Source organism: Ictalurus furcatus, chromosome 2 (assembly GCF_023375685.1).
Source record: "Ictalurus furcatus strain D&B chromosome 2, Billie_1.0, whole genome shotgun sequence".
Classification (NCBI taxonomy): Eukaryota; Metazoa; Chordata; class Actinopteri; order Siluriformes; family Ictaluridae; genus Ictalurus; species Ictalurus furcatus.
Genome location: NC_071256.1, coordinates 38,480,147 through 38,501,215, shown reverse-complemented (window position 1 = coordinate 38,501,215; position 21,069 = coordinate 38,480,147). Strand labels below are relative to the sequence as shown.

The 21,069-nt window shown below is 42.6% G+C and overlaps 1 protein-coding gene across 1 annotated transcript in view; it reads left to right on the top strand.

Annotated features, from left to right (window-relative positions):
- The window catches only part of shank1 (SH3 and multiple ankyrin repeat domains 1), a 72,099-nt gene that overhangs the window by 38,135 nt on the left and 12,895 nt on the right, over positions 1-21,069 (top strand). The window contains exons 15-21 of the mRNA XM_053618602.1: positions 14,268-14,350; positions 14,621-14,745; positions 14,849-14,984; positions 16,718-16,798; positions 19,299-19,325; positions 20,072-20,128; positions 20,393-20,505. Coding sequence (XP_053474577.1) covers positions 14,268-14,350; positions 14,621-14,745; positions 14,849-14,984; positions 16,718-16,798; positions 19,299-19,325; positions 20,072-20,128; positions 20,393-20,505 — 622 coding nt within the window. The remainder of the gene's footprint in view (positions 1-14,267; positions 14,351-14,620; positions 14,746-14,848; positions 14,985-16,717; positions 16,799-19,298; positions 19,326-20,071; positions 20,129-20,392; positions 20,506-21,069) is intronic.

The window sequence follows — 21,069 nt, the reverse complement described above, 5'->3', positions numbered from 1 at the left end:
TTCTCCCTCTCGCCTGGCCTCCCCCACCGGCTCTCCATCTGGAGGTCAGATGATCAAGGGCACTCGAGAGGAAGGGCGGAGAGAGGGAGAGAACGAGGGGAAAGATGAGCGCGCTGTAGATGGATAAAGATATAGATGAGATTAGAGGGTGGAGTCAGACAGAAGTAGGGAAAAGCGTGTGGTGAGAATGAGAGACCGGAAGTGGTATGAATATTACTACTTCTAATAAATAAATCATAACAATGATAATAATAAGTACAACAACAATAACAATCAAAACAACAACAGGCCTACTACTTTACCTGCTACTATTATTACTGATAATACTAGTACCATTAATACAACAACACCAAAAACAATACTACTCCTACCACAACTACTACTACTACTACTACCACTACTACTAATAATAATAATAATGCCACTATTACTAATTGTAAAATCAACAATACTACTGCTATAGTAATATTCTAACACTAATAATAATAATACTAAGAATACTCCTTAGTAACAGGGATTGCATAATTGGTAGTAGTAACTGTAGTAATTACTACTACCACTGATACTATCCCTGTTACTAATAATACTGATCAGGATACTAATGAGGATGCTACCACTACTATTAATATTATTAATAATAATAATCAGTCATCAAAAGACCAATAATCTATTGCTACGTCAGCTACAACTACAGATACTAATACTAATACTGTTGATACTACTACTACTTATACTAATACTAATTAATAATGCTACTATCACTAACAGCAATACTACTACTTACATTAACAGAAATATTAACAATACCAATACAATTCAACTACAATTACTACAACTAGAACCACCACCACCACCACTAATAATAATAATAATAATAATAATAATAATAATAATAATAATAATACCCCTATTACTAATAGTACTAATCAGAGTACTAATTACTGTACTACCACTAGCAGTAATACATTAACAGTACTATTGCTATACTAATATACTAATGCTAATTACTATAGTATTAACACAATACTACTTCTAATAATAATCAAAAGAAAACGACTCATTACTAATGAATATACTATTAATGCTATACGCTTACAATACTGATATTAATACAACTACTACTACCACTACTACCACTACTACTACTACTACTACTACTAATAATAATAATAATACCCTTATTACTAATAGTACTAATCAGCGTATTAATTACTGTACTACCACTAGCAGTAATACATTAACAGTACTATTACTATACTAATATACTGTACACTAATGGAATGTGCGTTCACTTCTATAAGTCACTCGGGATAAGAGTGTCTGCTAAATGTAATGCATTACTAAATGTCAGTTCTAACGCTATACTGTGACTAATACTACTCTTATCACACTTACCAGAATTACTACTACTACAGAGGTCACGACTAATACTGTTCCTATCACTTGAGTGTTGGTCTTTTGTTGGGTGCTGGTACAATCCTGTTATTAATACCAATAGCAGAATGAATAGTAAGTGAATTAGTATTAATATATTAGCATTGTAATAGCAATCGTCAAAAGACCAACACTCTACTGCTCACTGAACACCAGCTACTTATATTAATACTAAAGTTACTATGACGACTACTGGTACTACTAACACTAACATCAACAATGCTATTACTATACTAATAATCCTATGCTAATACAATACTATTACTAATAACCATCAAAAGAACAATACTCAGCTACAGATACATATGCTATTACTATACTATTCATTACAATACTACTTTTAATACGACAACTACTACTGCTAAAAAAAACATAATAGTCTACTGCTACTTTAGCTACCAGTACTGATATTAATAATACTGATGCTACTACTACTACTAGTAATAGTTACAATTACACACGTTTTCGTTCACGTCTCTGTGAATGAGTTGTTACTATAGAAACGGTAACGCATTAGAGCGAGCTCATTAATATAAAGCTGTGATGTGCAGCTGCACTACTGTCAGAGCTGCTGTTCTAGAGAATTCATCAACACCTGACGACCAATCACAGTCCAGACCTCAGCAGCAGGGCGAGCGTAAAGATCAGCGCACGCAGTGGGGCGAGCAGGCCTGCATGCCGTATGCATGAACACACTCTGGCACTGATGCAAGCATGGACACACGCGTTCTAAACATGCACATACACCTCCTGCCACCCTCCTGTAGTTCTCTCTCTCTCTCTCTCTCTCTCTCTCTCTCTCTCTGTATCTCTTTCCCTCTTTCTCATTGCTTCGCACGTGCCGTGAACTCGCTGTGACGTGATGTAGCGAGCTGAAACGGAGAAAAAGCAGAGTGTTTGTCGGTGGATGTTCAAGGCGACGATGTGATAGCGAGTGAGAGTGAAGGAGAGGGAGAAAGCGAAGAAGGAAAGGAAGGAGGGAGGGCGGGTGATAGGGAGGGAGGAAGAGAGAGAGAGAGAGGGATCCTTCAAGAAGAACAACATCGCCACGTTAGGAAAGCAGCGCTGACGGAGATGATGTGAGTCCTGCTCTTCTCCAGCTCTACGTCCCCCCCCCCTCTGTCTCTCTCTCTCTCTCTCCGCCGTTTCTCTTTCTCTGTGCTGCTCGTCCATCTCCGTCTCCATTCCTGTCGTTCCTTTGAGGGTGGTTACGTCTACCTGTTTCCTGTCGATCTATTTTCATTCATGCCTTCTGCTTTGTTTACGGACGTCGCAGGTTGTGCTGGTAGGGGGAGGGATCTGCGTCTGTGTGTGTGTGTGTGTGTGTGTGTGTGTGCGTGGCGTAGAAGAAATGTGGAGTTTGGATGCAAGTTGAGAGTGTAACGTGGGCGTCAGGGGGGTGGTGGTGTGCACATCAGGTCATTAAAATAACTCTGTAAAGAGAAAGTTTAAAGGACGAAAGGGAACGAGGAGGAGGAGGAAAAGGAGGAGGAGGAGGAGGAGGAGGAAGAGTAAAGGTCAGGTGGACAGACGGCAGGAAGAGGAAGCAGATGGGGTGGAGAGACACATGGAGGAAAATAAACAACAGGTTTCGGATGAGCACTTCATTAGCTCAGGATTTGATTCGGGAAACTTTGAAAGTCACACAATGTCCCCACTAAATCTGATGTCCAGCCTCTTCAACATGGACATATAGTCCGAGATTAATGTAAAAATCATTAATATAATTAACACGACGGTGTTGTTTTTTTATTTATTTAATTTTTAATAGACTTCCACAGCTTTACTGGAGAACATCACAATATTGCGCTGTGATGAATCCTGACACTTTCAGATACACTTCAGTCTTCTGTTGGGATTTTTCCCTGCAATCCGACGCAAACAGAACTGCCCAGTCCCGCCCTTTTTACCTTAAAAGGCAACACTCCAGACGAGCTTCCTGTTGATGTTTTCGTTGCGCTCCCGGGCAGGCAGGAGAACTGTTACAAATTCTGATGAGCGAAGGAGATTGTTTGGATTTTGTTCATCGACAAAGTAATAAGAACATTAAGTATCTAGTGACACCTAGTGTTACAGTGTCTCAGTCTCTCTCTCAGCCTCTCTCTTGGTCTCTCTCTCTCACTCTGTCTCTCTCTCCGTGACATGCTCTGAGCAAAATGCTGAATAGGAAAACCAGAGGAACACATCATATAACACACTCAACATTAGAAGGAGAGAGGAATGTGATGGAGCCCTACAATGAAAGGATGTGATGGGGGGATTTTACGGAGCGGTGTGATGAAGGGATGTGATAGATGGATGTGATGGAGGGATGCGATGAAGGGATGTGGTGAAGGGATGTGATAGATGGATGTGATGGATTGAAGTAATTGACAGACGTGATGGAGGGACATGATGGAGGGATGCGATAGAAGGATGTTATGGAAAGAGAGGTGATTGAGTGAAGTGATTGACAGATGTCATGGAGGGAAGATAAAGGAATGTGATGGAGGGATGTGACAGAAAGAGAGGTGATGGAGTGAAGTGACTGATGGATGTGATGGAGGAATGTGATGAAGGGATGTGGTGGAGGACATGATGTGGAGATGGGATGAAAGAAATGTAATAGAAGGATTTGACAGAGAGAAGTGATGGAGTGACATGATTGACAGATGTGATGGAAAGAGAGGTGATGGAGTGAAGTGATTGAAAGATGTGATGGAGATATGTGATGTGATAGAGGGACATGATGGAGGGATGTGATGTAATGATGTGGTAGAAGGATATGACTGAGAGAGGTGATGGAGTGAAGTGATTGAGAGATGTGATGGAGGGATATGATGTAGTGATGTGATGGAGGGACATGATGGAGGGATATGATGTAGTGATGTGATGGAGGGATGTGATGGTGTGATGTGATGGAGGGACGTGATGGTGGGATGTGATGGAGGGATGTGATGTAGTCATGTGATGGAGGGATGTGATTGAGGGACATGATTGAGAGATGTGATGGAGGGATATGATGTAGTGATGTGATGGAGGGACGTGATGGAGGGATATGATGCAGTGATGTGATGGTGGGATGTGATGGAGGGATGTGATGTAGTCATGTGATGGAGGGATGTGATTGAGGGACATGATTGAGAGATGTGATGGAGGGATGTGATGGAGGGACGTGATGGTGGGATGTGATGGAGGGATATGATGTAGTGATGTGATGGAGGGACGTGATGGAGGGATATGATGTAGTGATGTGATGGAGGGACGTGATGGTGGGATGTGATGGAGGGATGTGATGTAGTCATGTGATGGAGGGATGTGATTGAGGGACATGATTGAGAGATGTGATGGAGGGATGTGATGTAGTGATGTGATGGAGGGATGTGATGGTGGGATGTGATGGAGGGATGTGATGTAGTGATGTGATGGAGGGATGTGATGGAGGGACATGATTGAGAGGTGTGATGGATGGATGTGATGTAGTGATGTGATGGTGGGATGTGATGGAGGGATGTGATGTAGTGATGTGATGGAGGGATGTGATGGAGGGACATGATTGAGAGGTGTGATGGATGGATGTGATGGAGGGACGTGATGGAGAGATGTGATGTAGTGATGTGATGGAGGGATGTGATGGAGGGACATGATGGAGGGATGTGATGGAGGGACGTGATGGAGGGATGTGATGGAGGGACATGATTGAGAGATGTGATGGAGGGATGTGATGGAGGGATGTGATGTAGTGATGTGATGGAGGGACGTGATGGAGGAATGTGATGTAATCATGTGATGGAGGGATGTGATGGAGGGACATGATTGAGAGATGTGATGGAGGGATGTGATGGAGGGATATGAGGAAGTGATGTGGTGAAAGGATGTGACGGAGAGAGGTGATGGAGTGAAGTGATTGAAGGATGTGATGGAGTCATGTGATGGAAGGATGTAATAGACAGAGAGAAGTGATGGAGTGATGTGATTGACGGATGTGATGGAGGGATGTGATGTAGTGATGTGATGGAGGGACAGGATGGAGGGATGCGATACAAGGATGTGATGGAGGAATGTGACGAAAGGATGGGATGGAGGGACATAGTGGAAAGGAAATGAAGGAAGGATCTGATGGACAGACGAGTGTGTGATTGTATCGTTCCCATGCACTACTTGGATTGCTGCTTTGCAACTTGTCTGATCAACTGTGTGTGTGTGTGTGTGTGTGTGTGTGTGTGTGACAGGAGAGTGAGTGAGTGAGAGAGAGAGAGAGAGCGAGAGAGAGAGAGAGATTCTCTGCAAACAAACCCAGTCACCCAGTTTTCCTTCTGTCCTTCTCTCCATCCCAACACACTTGCATTCTCTCTCACTTCCTTGCTTTCTCTCTCTCTCTCACTCCCTCCTCCTCTGTCGCAGTCAACCATCCCTCTCTCTCTCTCTCTCTCTCTCTCCCTTGCTCTGTCTTAAGTATGAAGGGGTTGGGAGAGCCAGGCCCTCGCTCTCACTCTCTCCATCTCTCTGTCTTTCTCCTCCTCCTCCTCCTCTTCCTCCTCCTTTCCTCCTTTCGCGCCGTGCTCGCTCCTCGCTTCTCTCCGGCTGCTGGAAGACGAGCAGGAGGAGGGAGGGGGGGAAATGGCGAAGGGAGGATGCGGAGAGGAGGATCTCTCTCTCTCCCTTTCGCTCTCGTCTTCCTGGCCGTCGCTCGGGCCTCTGAATCGCAGCGTCTGGTTCATATACAGGTACCGGTTGTTCTTTTCCTTCCTCCTGTTTTTTTCCCCTGGCGGAGAGATGGAGAGAGGGTGAGAGGGAGAGAGGGAGGGGGCGTGTGAGAACGAGAGAGAGAGAGAGATGCATGTGTGTATGTATGTGTGTGTGTGTGTATGTGTGAGCCGCGAGGCTGACAGATCTAGGATCAACACACAGCTGCTGGATGTGTTGCAATGCGAAAGCGCGCTTGGACGTGTGTGTGTGTGTGTGTGTGTGTGTGAGAGAGAGAGAGAGTGAGAGAGAGAGAGAGCGCGAGAGGGGCGAGAGACGTGTCGCGCTAGCCGGTGTTAGCCAACGTAGCGTGTCTCTCAGGCTGTGTGCATGTGCTGCATGTGTGTATCACTGCTACCGCCATCAGAAGGCAACGTTTGCCTCCAGCCAGCGCACGCCGATGCTCATCTGATGGACAGAATGCTAAAGCGGTGTGTGTGTGTGTGTGTGTGCACGTGTATGTATGTGTGTGTGTGTGTGTGTGTGTGTGTGAAGACTGTGATCAATTAGTTGCTCAGACAGGTTAGGAGGAGTGTGTGTGTGTGTGTGTGTGTGTGTGTGTTAACATGTATGCGCTCTGTGCATTGCTCACGTGTGTCCACATTTCAAGCTGCTGTTGTGTTGCATTGATGTTTGTCATTATTGTGGTTGGGTTTGTGTGTGTATGTGTGTGTGTGTGTGTGTGTGTCTGAACAATGTCAATGCAGTGCTGACTTGCTCTATTGTTGTGTGTTGTGGAGCATACTTGATGCGGTGTGTGTGCGTGTGTGTGTGTGTGTGTGTGTGTTGCTCTCTCTGCTCTGATTGGTTGAGCAAAATTACATTCATTCTAATTGAATTTGTGCTCTTCAGTGGGTTTGCATCAAACTTTTATTTCTACGTCGGTGAACATTCACATGCAAACTCGGATTTTTGACCGATTTCGCCATGTATGCTGCAGATCCAAGATTGGGGGGGGCGCACAAACTTTTGCACTGGATTTAATACATCACTTCCTGTCACTTACCACATTAAAAAAGTGGCGTTTCACAGTCAGTTGGTTAGTCAGGAGGCTGGATTGGACGATTGACTTAACTGGTGTACTAGCAGCCAACTCGGACAGGTTAGCAAGCACAAATGTCCAATGTACAAAACTGTGTGGAATTTATTTTAAGCGCAAGTTGATGTTGATCTTCATTTAACGTCCACAAACTGCAGAAGTGTCACTGTTGCTAAGTTCTAATGCTAAGTTCTATAGTACGTTTGTAGTATACTTTAAAACAAATTTGCATGTGATAATGTAATCTCTATTGCCCAGGCTCTCTGATATGTAGCGCTAATCTGTGAACATGTGACACTAGTGTTTTCCAAACGAGCTAGCAAGAATAAATACAGCTATGAATAGATGTTTAAACAGAGTATTAGTGGCATTTTATGCTAGCATATACAGTCTGGAATGTCAGGTGAGGAGACATGGAGTAAAAACTCTTCCAAAAATGATAACGCTTATGATGTTCTTCAGTAACCAATCACCATAACGCTTCACTAACCAATCACCATAACGCTTCACTAACCAATCACCATAACACTTACTAACCAATCACCATAACGCTTCACTAACCAATCACCATAACGCTTCACTAACCAATCACCAGAACGCTTCACTAACCAATCACCATAACACTTACTAACCAATCACCATAACACTTACTAACCAATCACCATAACACTTCACTAAACAATCGTCATAACGCTTCACTAACCAATCACCATAACACTTACTAACCAATCACCATAACACTTCACTAACCAATCACCATAACGCTTCACTAATTAATCACCATAACACTTACTAACCAATCACCATAACACTTCACTAAACAATCGTCATAACGCTTCACTAACCAATCACCATAACACTTACTAACCAATCACCATAACACTTCACTAACCAATCACCATAACGCTTCACTAATTAATCACCATAACGCTTCTCTAACCACCAATCCTCGTAACACTTCACTAACCAATCACCATAACCCTTCACTAACCAGTCGTCATAACGCTTCACTAACCAATCACCATAACACTTACTAACCAATCACCATAACGCTTCACTAACCAATCACCATAACACTTCACTAACCAATCACCATAACGCTTCACTAACCACCAATCCTCGTAACACTTCACTAACCAATCACCATAACACTTACTAACCAATCACCATAACACTTCACTAACCACCAATCCTCGTAACACTTCACTAACCAATCACCATAACACTTCACTAACCAATCACCATAACACTTACTAACCAATCACCATAACGCTTCACTAACCACCAATCCTCGTAACACTTCACTAACCAATCACCATAACGCTTCACTAACCAATCACCATAACGCTTCACTAACCAATCACCATAACACTTACTAACCAATCACCATAACACTTCACTAACCAATCACCATAACGCTTCACTAACCACCAATCCTTGTAACACTTCACTAACCAATCACCATAACGCTTCACTAACCAATCACCATAACGCTTCACTAACCAATCACCATAACACTTCACCTACCAATCAACAAAAGGCTGGAAAAGTAAGTGTTAGTTAAAAAGAAACATCTGGAGGTTAATTGGGAACAGGCCAGTACGATGATTGGGTATAAAAAGAGGATCTTAGAGAGGCGGAGTCTTTCACAAGTAAAGATGGGCAGAAGTTCACCAATCTGCGAAAAACTTGTGGAACAATTTCAGAATAATGTTCCTCAGTGTAAAATTGTGCAGACTATAAATATCTCATCATCTACAGTACACAAGATCATCAAAAGATTCTGAGAATCCTGAGAAATCTCTGTGTGCAAGGGACGAGCGTGAAAATCAGTACTGCATGCCCGTGATCTTCGGGCCCTCGGGCAGCACTGCATTAAAAACAGGCATGATTCTGTAATGGAGATCACTGCATGGGCTCAGAAACACCTCCAGAACTCATGAACATGATCCAGAAATGTCGCCGTCTTCTCTGGACCAAAGCTCATTTAAAATGGACTGAGGGAACGTGGAAAACTGTTCTGAGGTCAGACGAATCGAAATATGATAAACTAAAGAGGACTAAAGAGGAGAGGGACCATCCGGCTTTTTATCAGCGCTCAGTTCAAAAGCCTGCGTCTCTGATGGTATGAGGGTGCATTAGTGCCTATGGAATGTGCAGCTTGCACATCTGGAAAGACACCATCAATGCTGAAAGGTATATACAGGTTTAAGAGCAACATCTGCTTCCATTCAAATTCCATCCCATCTTTACTTCTGAAAGACTCCACCTCGCTAAGATACTCTTTTTATACCCAATCACCTTACTGACCTGTTGCCAATTAACCTAATTAGTTGCAAAATGGTCCTCCAGCTGTTTCTTTTTACTAACGCTCACTTTTGCAGGCTTTTGTTGTCCCCGTCCCAACTATTTTGAGACGTGTTGTGGTCATCGAATTCAAAATGACCTTATTTTTACCTTAAAACAGCCCATTTCCTCAGTTTAAATGTTTTCTACGTTCTATTCTGAATAACACACGGGTTTATGAGATTCGCAAATCATTGCATTCTGTTTTTATTTACATTTTACACAGCGCCCCAACTTTTTTGGAATTGGGGTCGTATTACTCTTGCGGAGCGTTCATCATGAGTCCCTGTGAATGAGCTGCTACTATAGAATCGATAACGTATTAGACCAAGCACGTTAATATTAACCTGTTGTTCACGTTACAGCCGGAGCTTTAACCTCCTGACCAATCAGATTTGAGCGTTCAACCGTGCCGTGGTATAAAACATATAACGGTGTTTTAGTGTGTAATAAACACTTATACAAATCGTGTTGTAAATAAACATGTTTATTTTTGCTGTCACATTTCACTCCTGTCAGTTTTCCCGTTTTTTTTTTTTTTTTTTTTTGTGGATGCTGGAGAGGACGGTCACAGTTGGCATCTCAGTTATTGAGTGTGTGTGTGTGTGTGTGAGTGAGTGTAAACTGCTGGAGACAGAAGATGTACTGATAGAGAAAGCAGAAGAGAAGGGCATTTAGAGAGAGAGAGAAAGAGAGAGAGAGAGAGAGAGAGAGAGAGAGGAACAGATGGAGTGGGTTAAAGCTGTGAGTGTACATTGGGATTAGCAGCATGTGGGTACAGCATGGTACAGTAGAAACAGTGGCTCAGCAGCACCTGACTACTGAAACACACACACACACACACACAACAACAACAACAACAACAACAACAACAGCAACAACAACTGCTACTTTTGGTTATGTTCCTGTTTTGATATTGTTCATGAAGCTTTATTGGTCTCTTAGGCCAATTAACAGACTTAAGCTGTCATAAAGGCTGGCTTAAATTTTGAGTTGACACTTTATACCTCATCTCTTTTAAATTCTGGATTCTGATTGGTCAGAAGATTGTTGATTAATTTTCTATAACAGCAGCTCTGACAGTATTGCGCTTTACCTCTGCTTGTTATAACCAAAGCGCCGAGACTGGAGACTCCTTCCGTAAATGTTACTACATAAACATCTCCTTATAGAAAACTACCCCGTATTAACGATTACACACATTGTTTTAATCCTATAATCTTCTCTTATAATGATAATGTCTCATCAGTAAAACTCATTACAATAATGTTTTAGAAACTTCTACGATGGGGGTCACGTTCATCCACGGCGATGCTACTAGTAAAATGTTGCTGTTTTTCTTCAAGCGCATTGTGGTGGAGGAACGATGATGTGAATGCGGGAATCGGATATGGATCAGGTGTTTCGTAAATGAAAATGAAAACATATAGGACAAAAAAAAAAAATCAGAAATGTGCATCAAGGCCCATAAATGACCTGTAGAATGTAGTCCTAACATCTACACCTTTCGCCATGTCCCTAAATATTTTTAGCAGCCACCAACGTTCACGTCCTCCTGCATATATTACTATAATAGCACTTTGTACAGAACTGGTATCATTTTGTTTCCATGCCACGTGTCTCATTACACGAGACCCACACGCACATATATATATTTTTTGCTACTGTCATCAAACACACCCACGTCTAAATATAGACCCGATACTGGATGTGCAAGCGGAGCATCTGCTGCTGCTCACACACTTGTTAACTTCGCTCAGGGTTCGACTGTCCGACTGCGTTTTAATTGTTCGCTTTCAGAGCGTCCGTGACGGCTTTGTCTCTCAGATGTCCCTCTGGTAGGAGTGTTGGCTTCTAGATGACTAATTCTGAGCACTATCAGTGCCAGGCTCACATGCTGTAGCTCTCTTCACAGTGTATGTCTACATATTAGCTTGGCTATTTCTTATTTCCAGTTCTGTCCGTTGCTTAGGCAACCGCCAACATCTTACTTACTGTGCCCGCTGCACATATAAACATCACATATCGAAGCTGCAGAAAGTGAAGACTTCATCAGTGGCTTACAAGCACCAAGGTGTATCGGGAGGGGGGGCAGGGGGTGGGGGTTGGTTTACGGTGTGTCAACAATACAGTATGCCATAAATGCATGAAGATCTACAGATAAGTTACAGTGTTACAGTATTCTCATGCTTTCAACATAAAGACTGTCCACTGTATTAGCAACAGGTGTAACAAATAATGTCAGTGTTGCTGTGTTACTATATTTAGTAATGGCAGAGGATAGGAGTTAATACTACTACTACTACTACTACTAGTAATAATAATAATAATAATAATAATAATAATAATAGTAAAATGCTCAATACACTATACAGTAAAAAAGAAAAGCACTGGAGTTTCATTGATTCTTACAGTACAAGTGCTACAGTGTTATAGGTAACGCCACTGCTACAGTAACAACACGGACCATGAGTTACAGCGAAGGAGATGTGTGTGGTACAGTATCCAGTAAAAGCCAAGGATGACATGACTTACAGTGTTGGAGATTTCAGTGATAATGCTAATGACAGTGTTGCAATATTTTGTAATGTCAGAGGACAGGGGTTACAGTGTTACATTGGAACAGATCATGCCAGCGTTCCAGCCTACAGTAAACTTAGAGTGATTGTTTTATAGTGGTTTTAGTGTTACAGTAGTTGCCATGTTGCAGTGGTTCCAGTGTTAGAGTACTTGCCGTGTTACAGTGGTTCCAGTGTTACAGTGGTTGTAGTGTAACAGTACTTGCCATGTTACAGTGGTTCCAGTGTTACAGTAGTTCCAGTCTTAGAGTGGTTGCCGTGTTACAGGAGCTGCCGTGTTACAGTGGTTGTAGTGCTACAGTAGTTACGGTGTTCCAGTGTTCCAGTAGTTGCCATGTTGCAGTGGTTCCAGTGTTACAGTAGTTGCTGTGTTACATGGTTGTAGTGTTACAGTGGTTCCAGTGTTACAGTAGTTGCTGTGTTACATGGTTGTAGTGTTACAGTGGCTCCAGTGTTCCAGTAGTTATGGTTTTCCAGGGTTACAGTAGTTGCCATGTTGCAGTGGTTCCAGTGTTACAGCGGTTGTAGTGTTACAGTAGTTGCCATGTTGCAGTGGTTGTAGTGCTCCAGTAGTTGCTGTGTTACAGTCTTTCCAGTGTTACTGTAGGTGCCGTGTTACAGTGGTTCCAGTGTTACAGTAGTTGCCATGTTACAGTGGTTGTAGTGTTTCAGTGGTTGTTGTGTTACAGTGGTTCCAGTGTTATAGTAGTTGTTGTGTTACAATAGTTGCAGTGTTACAGTGGTTCCAGTGTTCCAGTAGTTGCCGTGTTACAGTAGTTGTAGTGGTACAGTGCTTCCAGTGTTACAGTAGCTGTAGTGTTACAGTAGTTCCATTGTTACAGTAATTGTAGTGTTACAGTAGTTCCAGTGTTACAGTAGTTGTTGTGTTACAGTAGTTGTCATTTTACAGTGTTTCCAGTGTTACAGTAGTTGTAGTGATAGTGTTTCCAGTGTTACAGTAGTTGTAGTGATACAGTGCTTCCAGTGTTACAGTAGTTGTAGTGTTATAGTAGTTCCAGTGTTACAGTAGTTGAAGTGTTACAGTAGTTCCAGTGTTACAGTAGTTGTTGTGTTACAGTAGTTGTTGTTTTACAGTGTTTCCAGTGTTACAGTAGTTGTAGTGATACAGTGCTTCCAGTGTTACAGTAGTTGTAGTGTTATAGTAGTTCCAGTGTTACAGTAGTTGTAGTGTTACAGTAGTTCCAGTGTTACAGTAGTTGTAGTGTTACAGTAGTTCCAGTGTTACAGTAGTTGTAGTGTTATAGTAGTTCCAGTGTTACAGTAGTTGCCATGTTACAGTGGTTCCAGTGTTACAGTGGTTCGAGTGTTACAGTTGTTGTTGTATTACAGTAGTTACTGTGTTCCACTGATACAGTGGTTCCAGTGTTACACTAGTAGTGTTCCAGTGGTTCCAGTGTTACAGTAGTTGTAGTGTTACAGTAGTTGCCGTGTTACAGTGGTTCCAGTGTTACAGTAGTTGCAGTGTTACAGTGGTTGTTGTGCTACAGTAGTTGCCGTGTTACAATGGCTGTTGTGTTACAGTAGTTGCTGTGTTATAGTGGTTCCAGTGTTACAGTAGTTGCCATGTTACAGTGGTTCCAGTGTTACAATGGTTCGAGTGTTACAGTTGTTGTTGTGTTCCAGTAGTTACGGTGTTCCAGTGTTACAGTGGTTCCAGTGTTATAGTGGTTGTTCTGTTACAGTAGTTGCCATGTTACTGTTGTCATGTTACAGTAGTTGCAGTGTTACAGTGGTTGTTGTGTTACAATAGTTGCAGTGTTCCAGTGGTTCCAGTGTTACAGTAGTTGCCATGTTACAGTGGTTGTTCTGTTACAGTAGTTGCCGTGTTACAGTGGTTCCAGTGTTACAGCAGTTGCTACTCTTTTCCCCCTGTCCGCTGACCCTCCCTTCCCCTATGTTTAAGCCAGGTGCTGTAGGACTATCTACTGTATCACCTGCTCCGATGTCTCTATTGTACACTTCCTATACTGTCTTTGTCTCTCCCTTTTTCGCTCTTCTCTCTTCCTGCGTTTCTCTGCCCTCTCTGTATTCTGTACCCGGCACCACCGCTCACACTGCCAACTCCGCTCAGTGTTTCTCCTCCACTAAACCTTCCTCCTTCTCTATCTCTATGTTTCTCTTAGTGACTACATAATCAAGGAGAAAACAGTGCTCCTGCAGAAAAAAGACAGCGAAGGTTTTGGCTTTGTGCTGAGAGGGGCCAAGGGTAAGAAGCCTCATCCTCACTGTCTGCCATTCATTCTCTCTCTCTCTCTCTCTCTCTCTCTCTCTAACAGACTCATATTGATACCTTGCCAAGTGCTCTATTATTCCAGTGTTGTATTCAAAGCTCAGGTTAGGTGACATCATCGTTTCTCCTACCCATGACCTACCCTTCACTGCTTCTACAACTTGTACAGCAGACACTATGTCACTCCAGTACGTGATATCTAGAACTTCATTCATATCGCGAACTGTGGGGGTGTGTCTTTTGCAGCACAGACACCAATTGAAGAGTTTACGCCCACCCCAGCCTTTCCAGCACTGCAGTACCTTGAGTCTGTCGACGAGGGAGGCGTGGCCTGGAGGGCTGGTCTGCGAATGGGCGACTTCCTGATCGAGGTGCATGCACTGCACGGCGACATCATGGATTAGAACGTGAATTTCCTTTTCACATAACTTAATAATATGTGGTAACCGATACTCCTACGCTGCATTCTCACAGGTAAATGGTCAGAATGTGGTGAAAGTCGGCCACAGGCAGGTGGTCAACATGATCAGGCAAGGCGGAAACAGTCTGATGGTCAAGGTGGTGATGGTAACCCGCAATCCTGACATGGAGGAAGGCTCCCGAAAGAAAAGTAAGGATGCTGATGATGTTCGTATAATGCTTTTAGATGTATATATATATATATGTATGTAATACATCATTCATTTACTGTTAAAAATTTTTTATATATAAAAAAGTTTAATATATAAAAAATATTTAATTAATTAGATTAAATACATCTTAAATGTGCTCAATTATTTAACAGTAAAAATGAAATATTTCACTTTAAATGAAAAGTTAGTAGTAGTAGAAGTAGAACGATTTGTATGGAAAAAATACAAGCGTTAAGATCATGGTTAGGGGGCGGAGTTAGCATTTACAGCTTTCTTTATATGAAGTTAAAATGAAATCCACACATCACCCTCGTAAGATCAGGTTCGTATTGTTTAAAAAAAAGTAATGTACGAAGAGCAGATCAGACTCTTCAGTCATCGTTGTGCAAATATCCATACGAATACATTTCCTTAACAGAGAGGCTTCTAAGTATGAAACTACGAACTCTTCACTATCTAAAAAAAATAGGTCAAGGTTTGTACTAAGTGTGTAGTAAATTCAGGTGTACACGTTGCCAGGTGGAATATTAATTACAATAAAGCATTTAAACTTTGCCGGAGCATTGGGGCCTCAAAGGTCCAGGGTCTCCGGGTCGATCCTGATCTCAGGTTACTATCCGTGTGGAGTTTCATGTGATTCGGTTCAATTAGATTTTATTTGTATAACGGACATTGTCACAAAGCAGCTTTAAATAAATATATAATGGTGACCTTCCCGTGTCCGTGTTGGAGTCCTCGTGGATCTCTGATTTCCTCACACCTTCCAAAAACATCACCTTATGGCCAGCATTCCCGTTACGCACCTCCACCCTGACCAAGATAAAGATAAATAAATGAATTTTGTCTCAGTTGTGAATATTAGCTGGTTTATTCACATATGGATCAGAAATAGTTTATCATGTGTTGCGAAATAAACATATAACACACAGCGTATAGGATTTCGCTCAGTTTTTTTTTTTTTATCGTTGCGGCCAAAAACGCTCGATTTAGCTCGATTTGAAATTTGCGATGCAATTTGCTGAGTTTTTTATGCTTTTTTGAGGAAAACTACTCAAATTGGCGAAATCGCAGTCGCACGAATTCGTTTCGTACTTTCTTTCGCAGTGATGTTTGTCGGTAAAACGAGACCTTTGAGCTGTATTCGTGCTCGACGCACATGAATCGAAGAGGGCTTTGGATGAATGCGCGTTGTGATGACGTCACGTGACGCGTCTCGGCCCGAATCTGCGTTAATTTTGAAAAATTTCAAGCTCCTCCGAATATTGCGGAGTTTGCTTGATTTTGCGTTCATTTCCGCAATTGCGGAATCGCAGAGTCCTGGAGGGACTGTGTTCACACAGAAGGAAATATGGATAGGGGTCCGAGTTACTAGATGTTTCTAGATTTCCATGACTACTGGCAACCAGCCTATAGAAATTTGGGTGCAGTGTGGGGGGAAAAATAGATGCCAGTGTGAACGCTAGGTAAAGTGTGCTTGAGGCGTTGACGGTCTAGCCAAATGCATTGCTGGCATTGACTGGGGGAAATCACAATGGCCGTGTTCTAAATGAAAAGCATCTGCGGCTTGAGCCCTTCCAACAATCTACTTTAAAATGGTTGACCTTCAACGTGAGAAGGCTTTCAAGCTGCTCTGTATATAATAAAGACGATAATGATGATGATGATGTTATTCCTAACAATGATGATCTTTCTTTCTCTTTCTTTTTCTCAGTCCCACAGCAGAGTAAAAGGCTGAGCACTCCGGCCATCGCACTGCGCTCCAAATCCATGACCTCGGAGCTGGAGGAGATGGGTAAGGCCCGGGTTGAAAATGAAGATGAGGATAGAAAAGATCAGAGATAGATGTAGGGACAGTCGAGTGAGAGCAAGTACATATGGTAGAAGGGATGAGTTTGGAGAAGACAGCTTGTGAGAGAGAGAGAGAGAGAGAGAGAGAGAGAGAGAGATGAAGAATAAGGGCGGATGAGAAGCAGAAAGCCAGCGATGTCTTCAGGAGGAAAGATGACTAAAACAAAAAAAAGTGGCGAGACGCGTGAGAGGGAGACGAAAGAACAGAGGGATGGGGGTGAAAAAAATTTAAGCTTCAAGTCTCAATCCATCTCACTGTTCTTTCAGAGATCTCCCACTGTCACTGTCAGCACCCACAGTACAGGTAACACCCCCCTCCCCCCATCCTCACCCAAAATAACCCCGCCCACCCTCACCCCTCTTTCGCTTTCTGCCCCGCTGAAGAATAAAACTCAGCCCCGTCATATAGCCACATCATTCCCACGTCCCTAAAGCGGCTGTAGTTTGTGTCTTTGTTGCCGTAGTAACGCCACAGGGGGTGGGTGTTGGTGGAAAAGGAGACTTTGTGTTGGCTGGTACAGAGAATGCACAGGGCAGGCTGGACGGGTTCTGTGCATACTCAGTTTGAGTTCGAATGGTTATGGTTCTGAACATGTTTAGTGCAGATCTGACAGGTTCTGAGTATACTGGATGCAGACTGGACTGGTTCTGGTTCTGGTTCTGCAGATGTTAAAGGTAGGCTGGATGTGTTCTGGTTCTGAGTGTGTTCAGTGCCGGTTCGTTGGGTTATGAGCATGCTCAGTGCAGACTGGACTTGTTCTGTGGATGACAGGTGCAGCCCGGACAGGTTCTCGTTCAGTGAGGTTTTGACTAGACTGGTCTATAGTCATTAAGTACAGGCCGATCTGGTCCTGAAAATACGACCAGTTCTGGTTTTGACCATGTTTGATGCATATCAGATTGCTTCTAGCTCTGAAGATACTCAAAAGAAGATGGACAGTTTCTGGTTTTGATCAGGTCAGTGCAGCAGGAAAGGGTTCTGAGCACGCTCAGCGTGGACCGACAGGTTCTGAGCACGTTCAGCGTGGACCGACAGGTTCTGAGCACGTTCAGCGTGGACCGACAGGTTCTGAGCACGCTCAGCGTGGACCGACAGGTTCTGAGCATGCTCAGAGTGGAACGGACAGATTCTGAGCACGCTCAGCGTGGAACGGACAGATTCTGAGCACGCTCAGTGTGGACCGGACAGGTTCTGAGCACGCTCAGCGTGGACCGACAGGTTCTGAGCATGCTCAGAGTGGAACGGACAGATTCTGAGCATGCTCAGAGTGGAACAGACAGATTCTGAGCACGCTCAGTGTGGACCGGACAGGTTCTGAGCACGCTCAGTGCAGGTTTGACTGGTTCTGACCAAACGCAGTGCAGGGTGAGTATGTGGTACTGGTTCTGTGGTTCTGGTTCTGAGCATGTTCAGTGCAGGTTTGTCAAGTTCTGAGCATGCTCATTGTGCGCTGTCCTGGTTCTGGTTCTGAACATGCTCGGCGTGGGCTGGAGACTCAGCAGGTGGACGCCTGAGACAAAGTCCCAGTGTGTCCTCACAGCTTACTTATCCCAAAACTGCACATAATGATCAGGAGGTATTATTACCACCATTGTTCCTGAACACAACCACTATAAAGAATAGTTTTTATTTCATCCGCTATCAGAACATTTGCTGTATAACTGCATTCAGACCTAAACACATGCTCAGACCTCCCCCTTTTCACGATGGAGGCGTGGCCTAAAGTCTGACGGCACAGATCGAACGTCAGAAGTGATTCAGGTGATAATACACTTCTAATATGATCTGATTTGACACTTCCTGATGTCGACTCACCCTCCCTTTTTCTCAGCGGGTCATTTTAACCTTATAAATAAGCGCCAGGTGTTAAAGGCATGCCAACGATGTGCCACTCTCCGCCATATGCTTTATTCTAATGTGCTGAATTAATGCAGCTCAGGTTCGCTCACCTCATCTCACCCCTCACACCTCTCCCAGTTACCGTTGCAGTACGATAGCTGTGATCACGTCAGCAGAAACAGTGCACTAGAAAACTCGCCGTGATGCCGTAGTTTAAGAGCGGGGTCGTTTCTCTCAAATAGTATTATTTTATGTAAACTTGCTTCTTAATATAGCTTCTTAAAGTGACCCAAGATCACCTTCCACCACTTTACACAAGCGGCAGTCTTTCAGTGGCTCATCTGAAGCCGTCTCGTACACTCGTTCCCCTAATGCAGTTGTCTTAGAGCGCTAACCCTTGACCTCATTGACCTTTGACCCCTTTTCCTTCCTTTTGCTTGTCCTGGTTGACGCCACACAGTTGACAGAGGTAAGAAATACCGATGCATGACTGCTTACTGTGTGTGTGTGTGTGTGTGTGTGTGTGTGTGTATAGCACGCAGTCCTAAATTTCCACTTTGATTCACGTTTATTTGAATAAATCTTTGTTTGCTTCCTTCCACAGCTTCGGCCCCGTGGAAAAAAAAATCAGGTGAGGCGTGCGTGAGGTTGATTGCGCACTTTCGGCAGTGAAATATTTTCTGTTAAACATGTCGTGAGTAAAGAACAAAAGGAACATGCTTGTTTTAGGAAAATAATCAACGACGGTGTTAGGCGACCTGAATCCAACAAAATGGATTCTTTTCTGTAATGGTTCATCCCAACAGTGTTTTATTTCTCTTATACCACAGCAATTAATGAAAGCGATTTTTAGAAAGGAACACGTTGTACTTTTTATCCATTTATAGTTACATTAATTGTTGTGTGTAAGCTAGTTCCTGTTCCTTATAGCAGCTATAAACTGTCCTTTCTTTTTTTCTCTCTTTCGAAGTTAATAAGACAAAGTTAATAAGATTAAAAAAATGTAAATCTCACAGTTTGTCCTGTTACCGAATAAACACATAAAAACCTCACAACGTTAACAATACGTCTTTAAAAATCTCCTTATTTATAGCCTTAAATTATCTGGAGTGCTGATTGGTCAGGATTTAGGAAAAAAAAAAAACACTCGATGTCACTGTGAACTTTTCTGGAAAGACGAACCTTATATATCAGTGCTTTTAAAAACCGACTGTAAGGCTTCATGTAAAACGTGAGCTGGAGGTTGAGAGGGAAAAAAAGCCAGCGTTAGGTTTCTCCTGTAGCTCAGAGCGAGCCTGTAAATCTGTTTATGGGCCGAATCTAATCAGGAGTCACCATAACCATGTGTGTGTGTGTGTGTGTGTGTGTGTTTTACAGAGTTTGAATCCTCACAAGCTACGGAGAAAAAAAGGACGGTCTATCAGATGGCTTTGAGTAAGCAATCTCAGTGTTTCGATCGTTTCTGTTCAGCGATGTGGATGCTCGTGTAAATACGCAGAAATGCTGCTGTTTAACGAGACCGTTTATATAAAAATGACATCTACGGAGCTTAACGCTGTGGTTTCAAACACGTTTATGAAGAAGATTTGAGCTGAAATTTTTATGAAAAACTTTCTATTCCTGTTGGCCTGGCTCCTTAGTGCTGAATACGTATCTGCTGACAGAACTTTATAGAGCGGGTTTCTCCTCTGTTCTCAGACAAGCTGGACGAGATTCTAGCCGCAGCGCAGCAGACCATCAGCACCAACGAGACCCCAGTGCCACGAGGTCAAGCAGTGAAGCGCGAGAGAGGCCGGGGCTTTTACAACGAGGTGTGTGTGTGTGTGTGTGTGTGTGTGTGTGTGTGTCTGCGTGTTTAGTGGCGAAATCAAACTGACGTCTTGGTGGTGATGGGAAAAAAAGGAGAAATTTAAAAAAATATATTTTTTTAAGATCTCTTTGCTACAGTACCTTTTATTTATTTATTTATGTGTTAATTTATTTATTTATAATCAGCACCGATTACAGTCAGAAAAATGTAAAAAGGTAAAGAAAACGTTAATTTTTTTTTTAAATAATAGGAACACGTGGGAACGTAAACTAAAAAAAAAAATAAGGAAAATGTAAAGTAATGAAAAAATTACAAAAAAAATGTTTTATTGTGTATTAATTGAATAATGATTACTTTTTAGTTAATTCATCGCCATTTAGATTGATTTACACTTTGTTTTTTGTTTTTTTTAAATAATCATTATTTATATATCATTTTATTTTATTGCTATTTATGACTTTTCTTTTAATGTCCTGTCATTCATGAAACTCTAGGACAGAAGTGTTTTGCATAACATGTGAAGATCTAATTGTTTCGCAGCTTAGGCTTGAACTGTGATATTTGT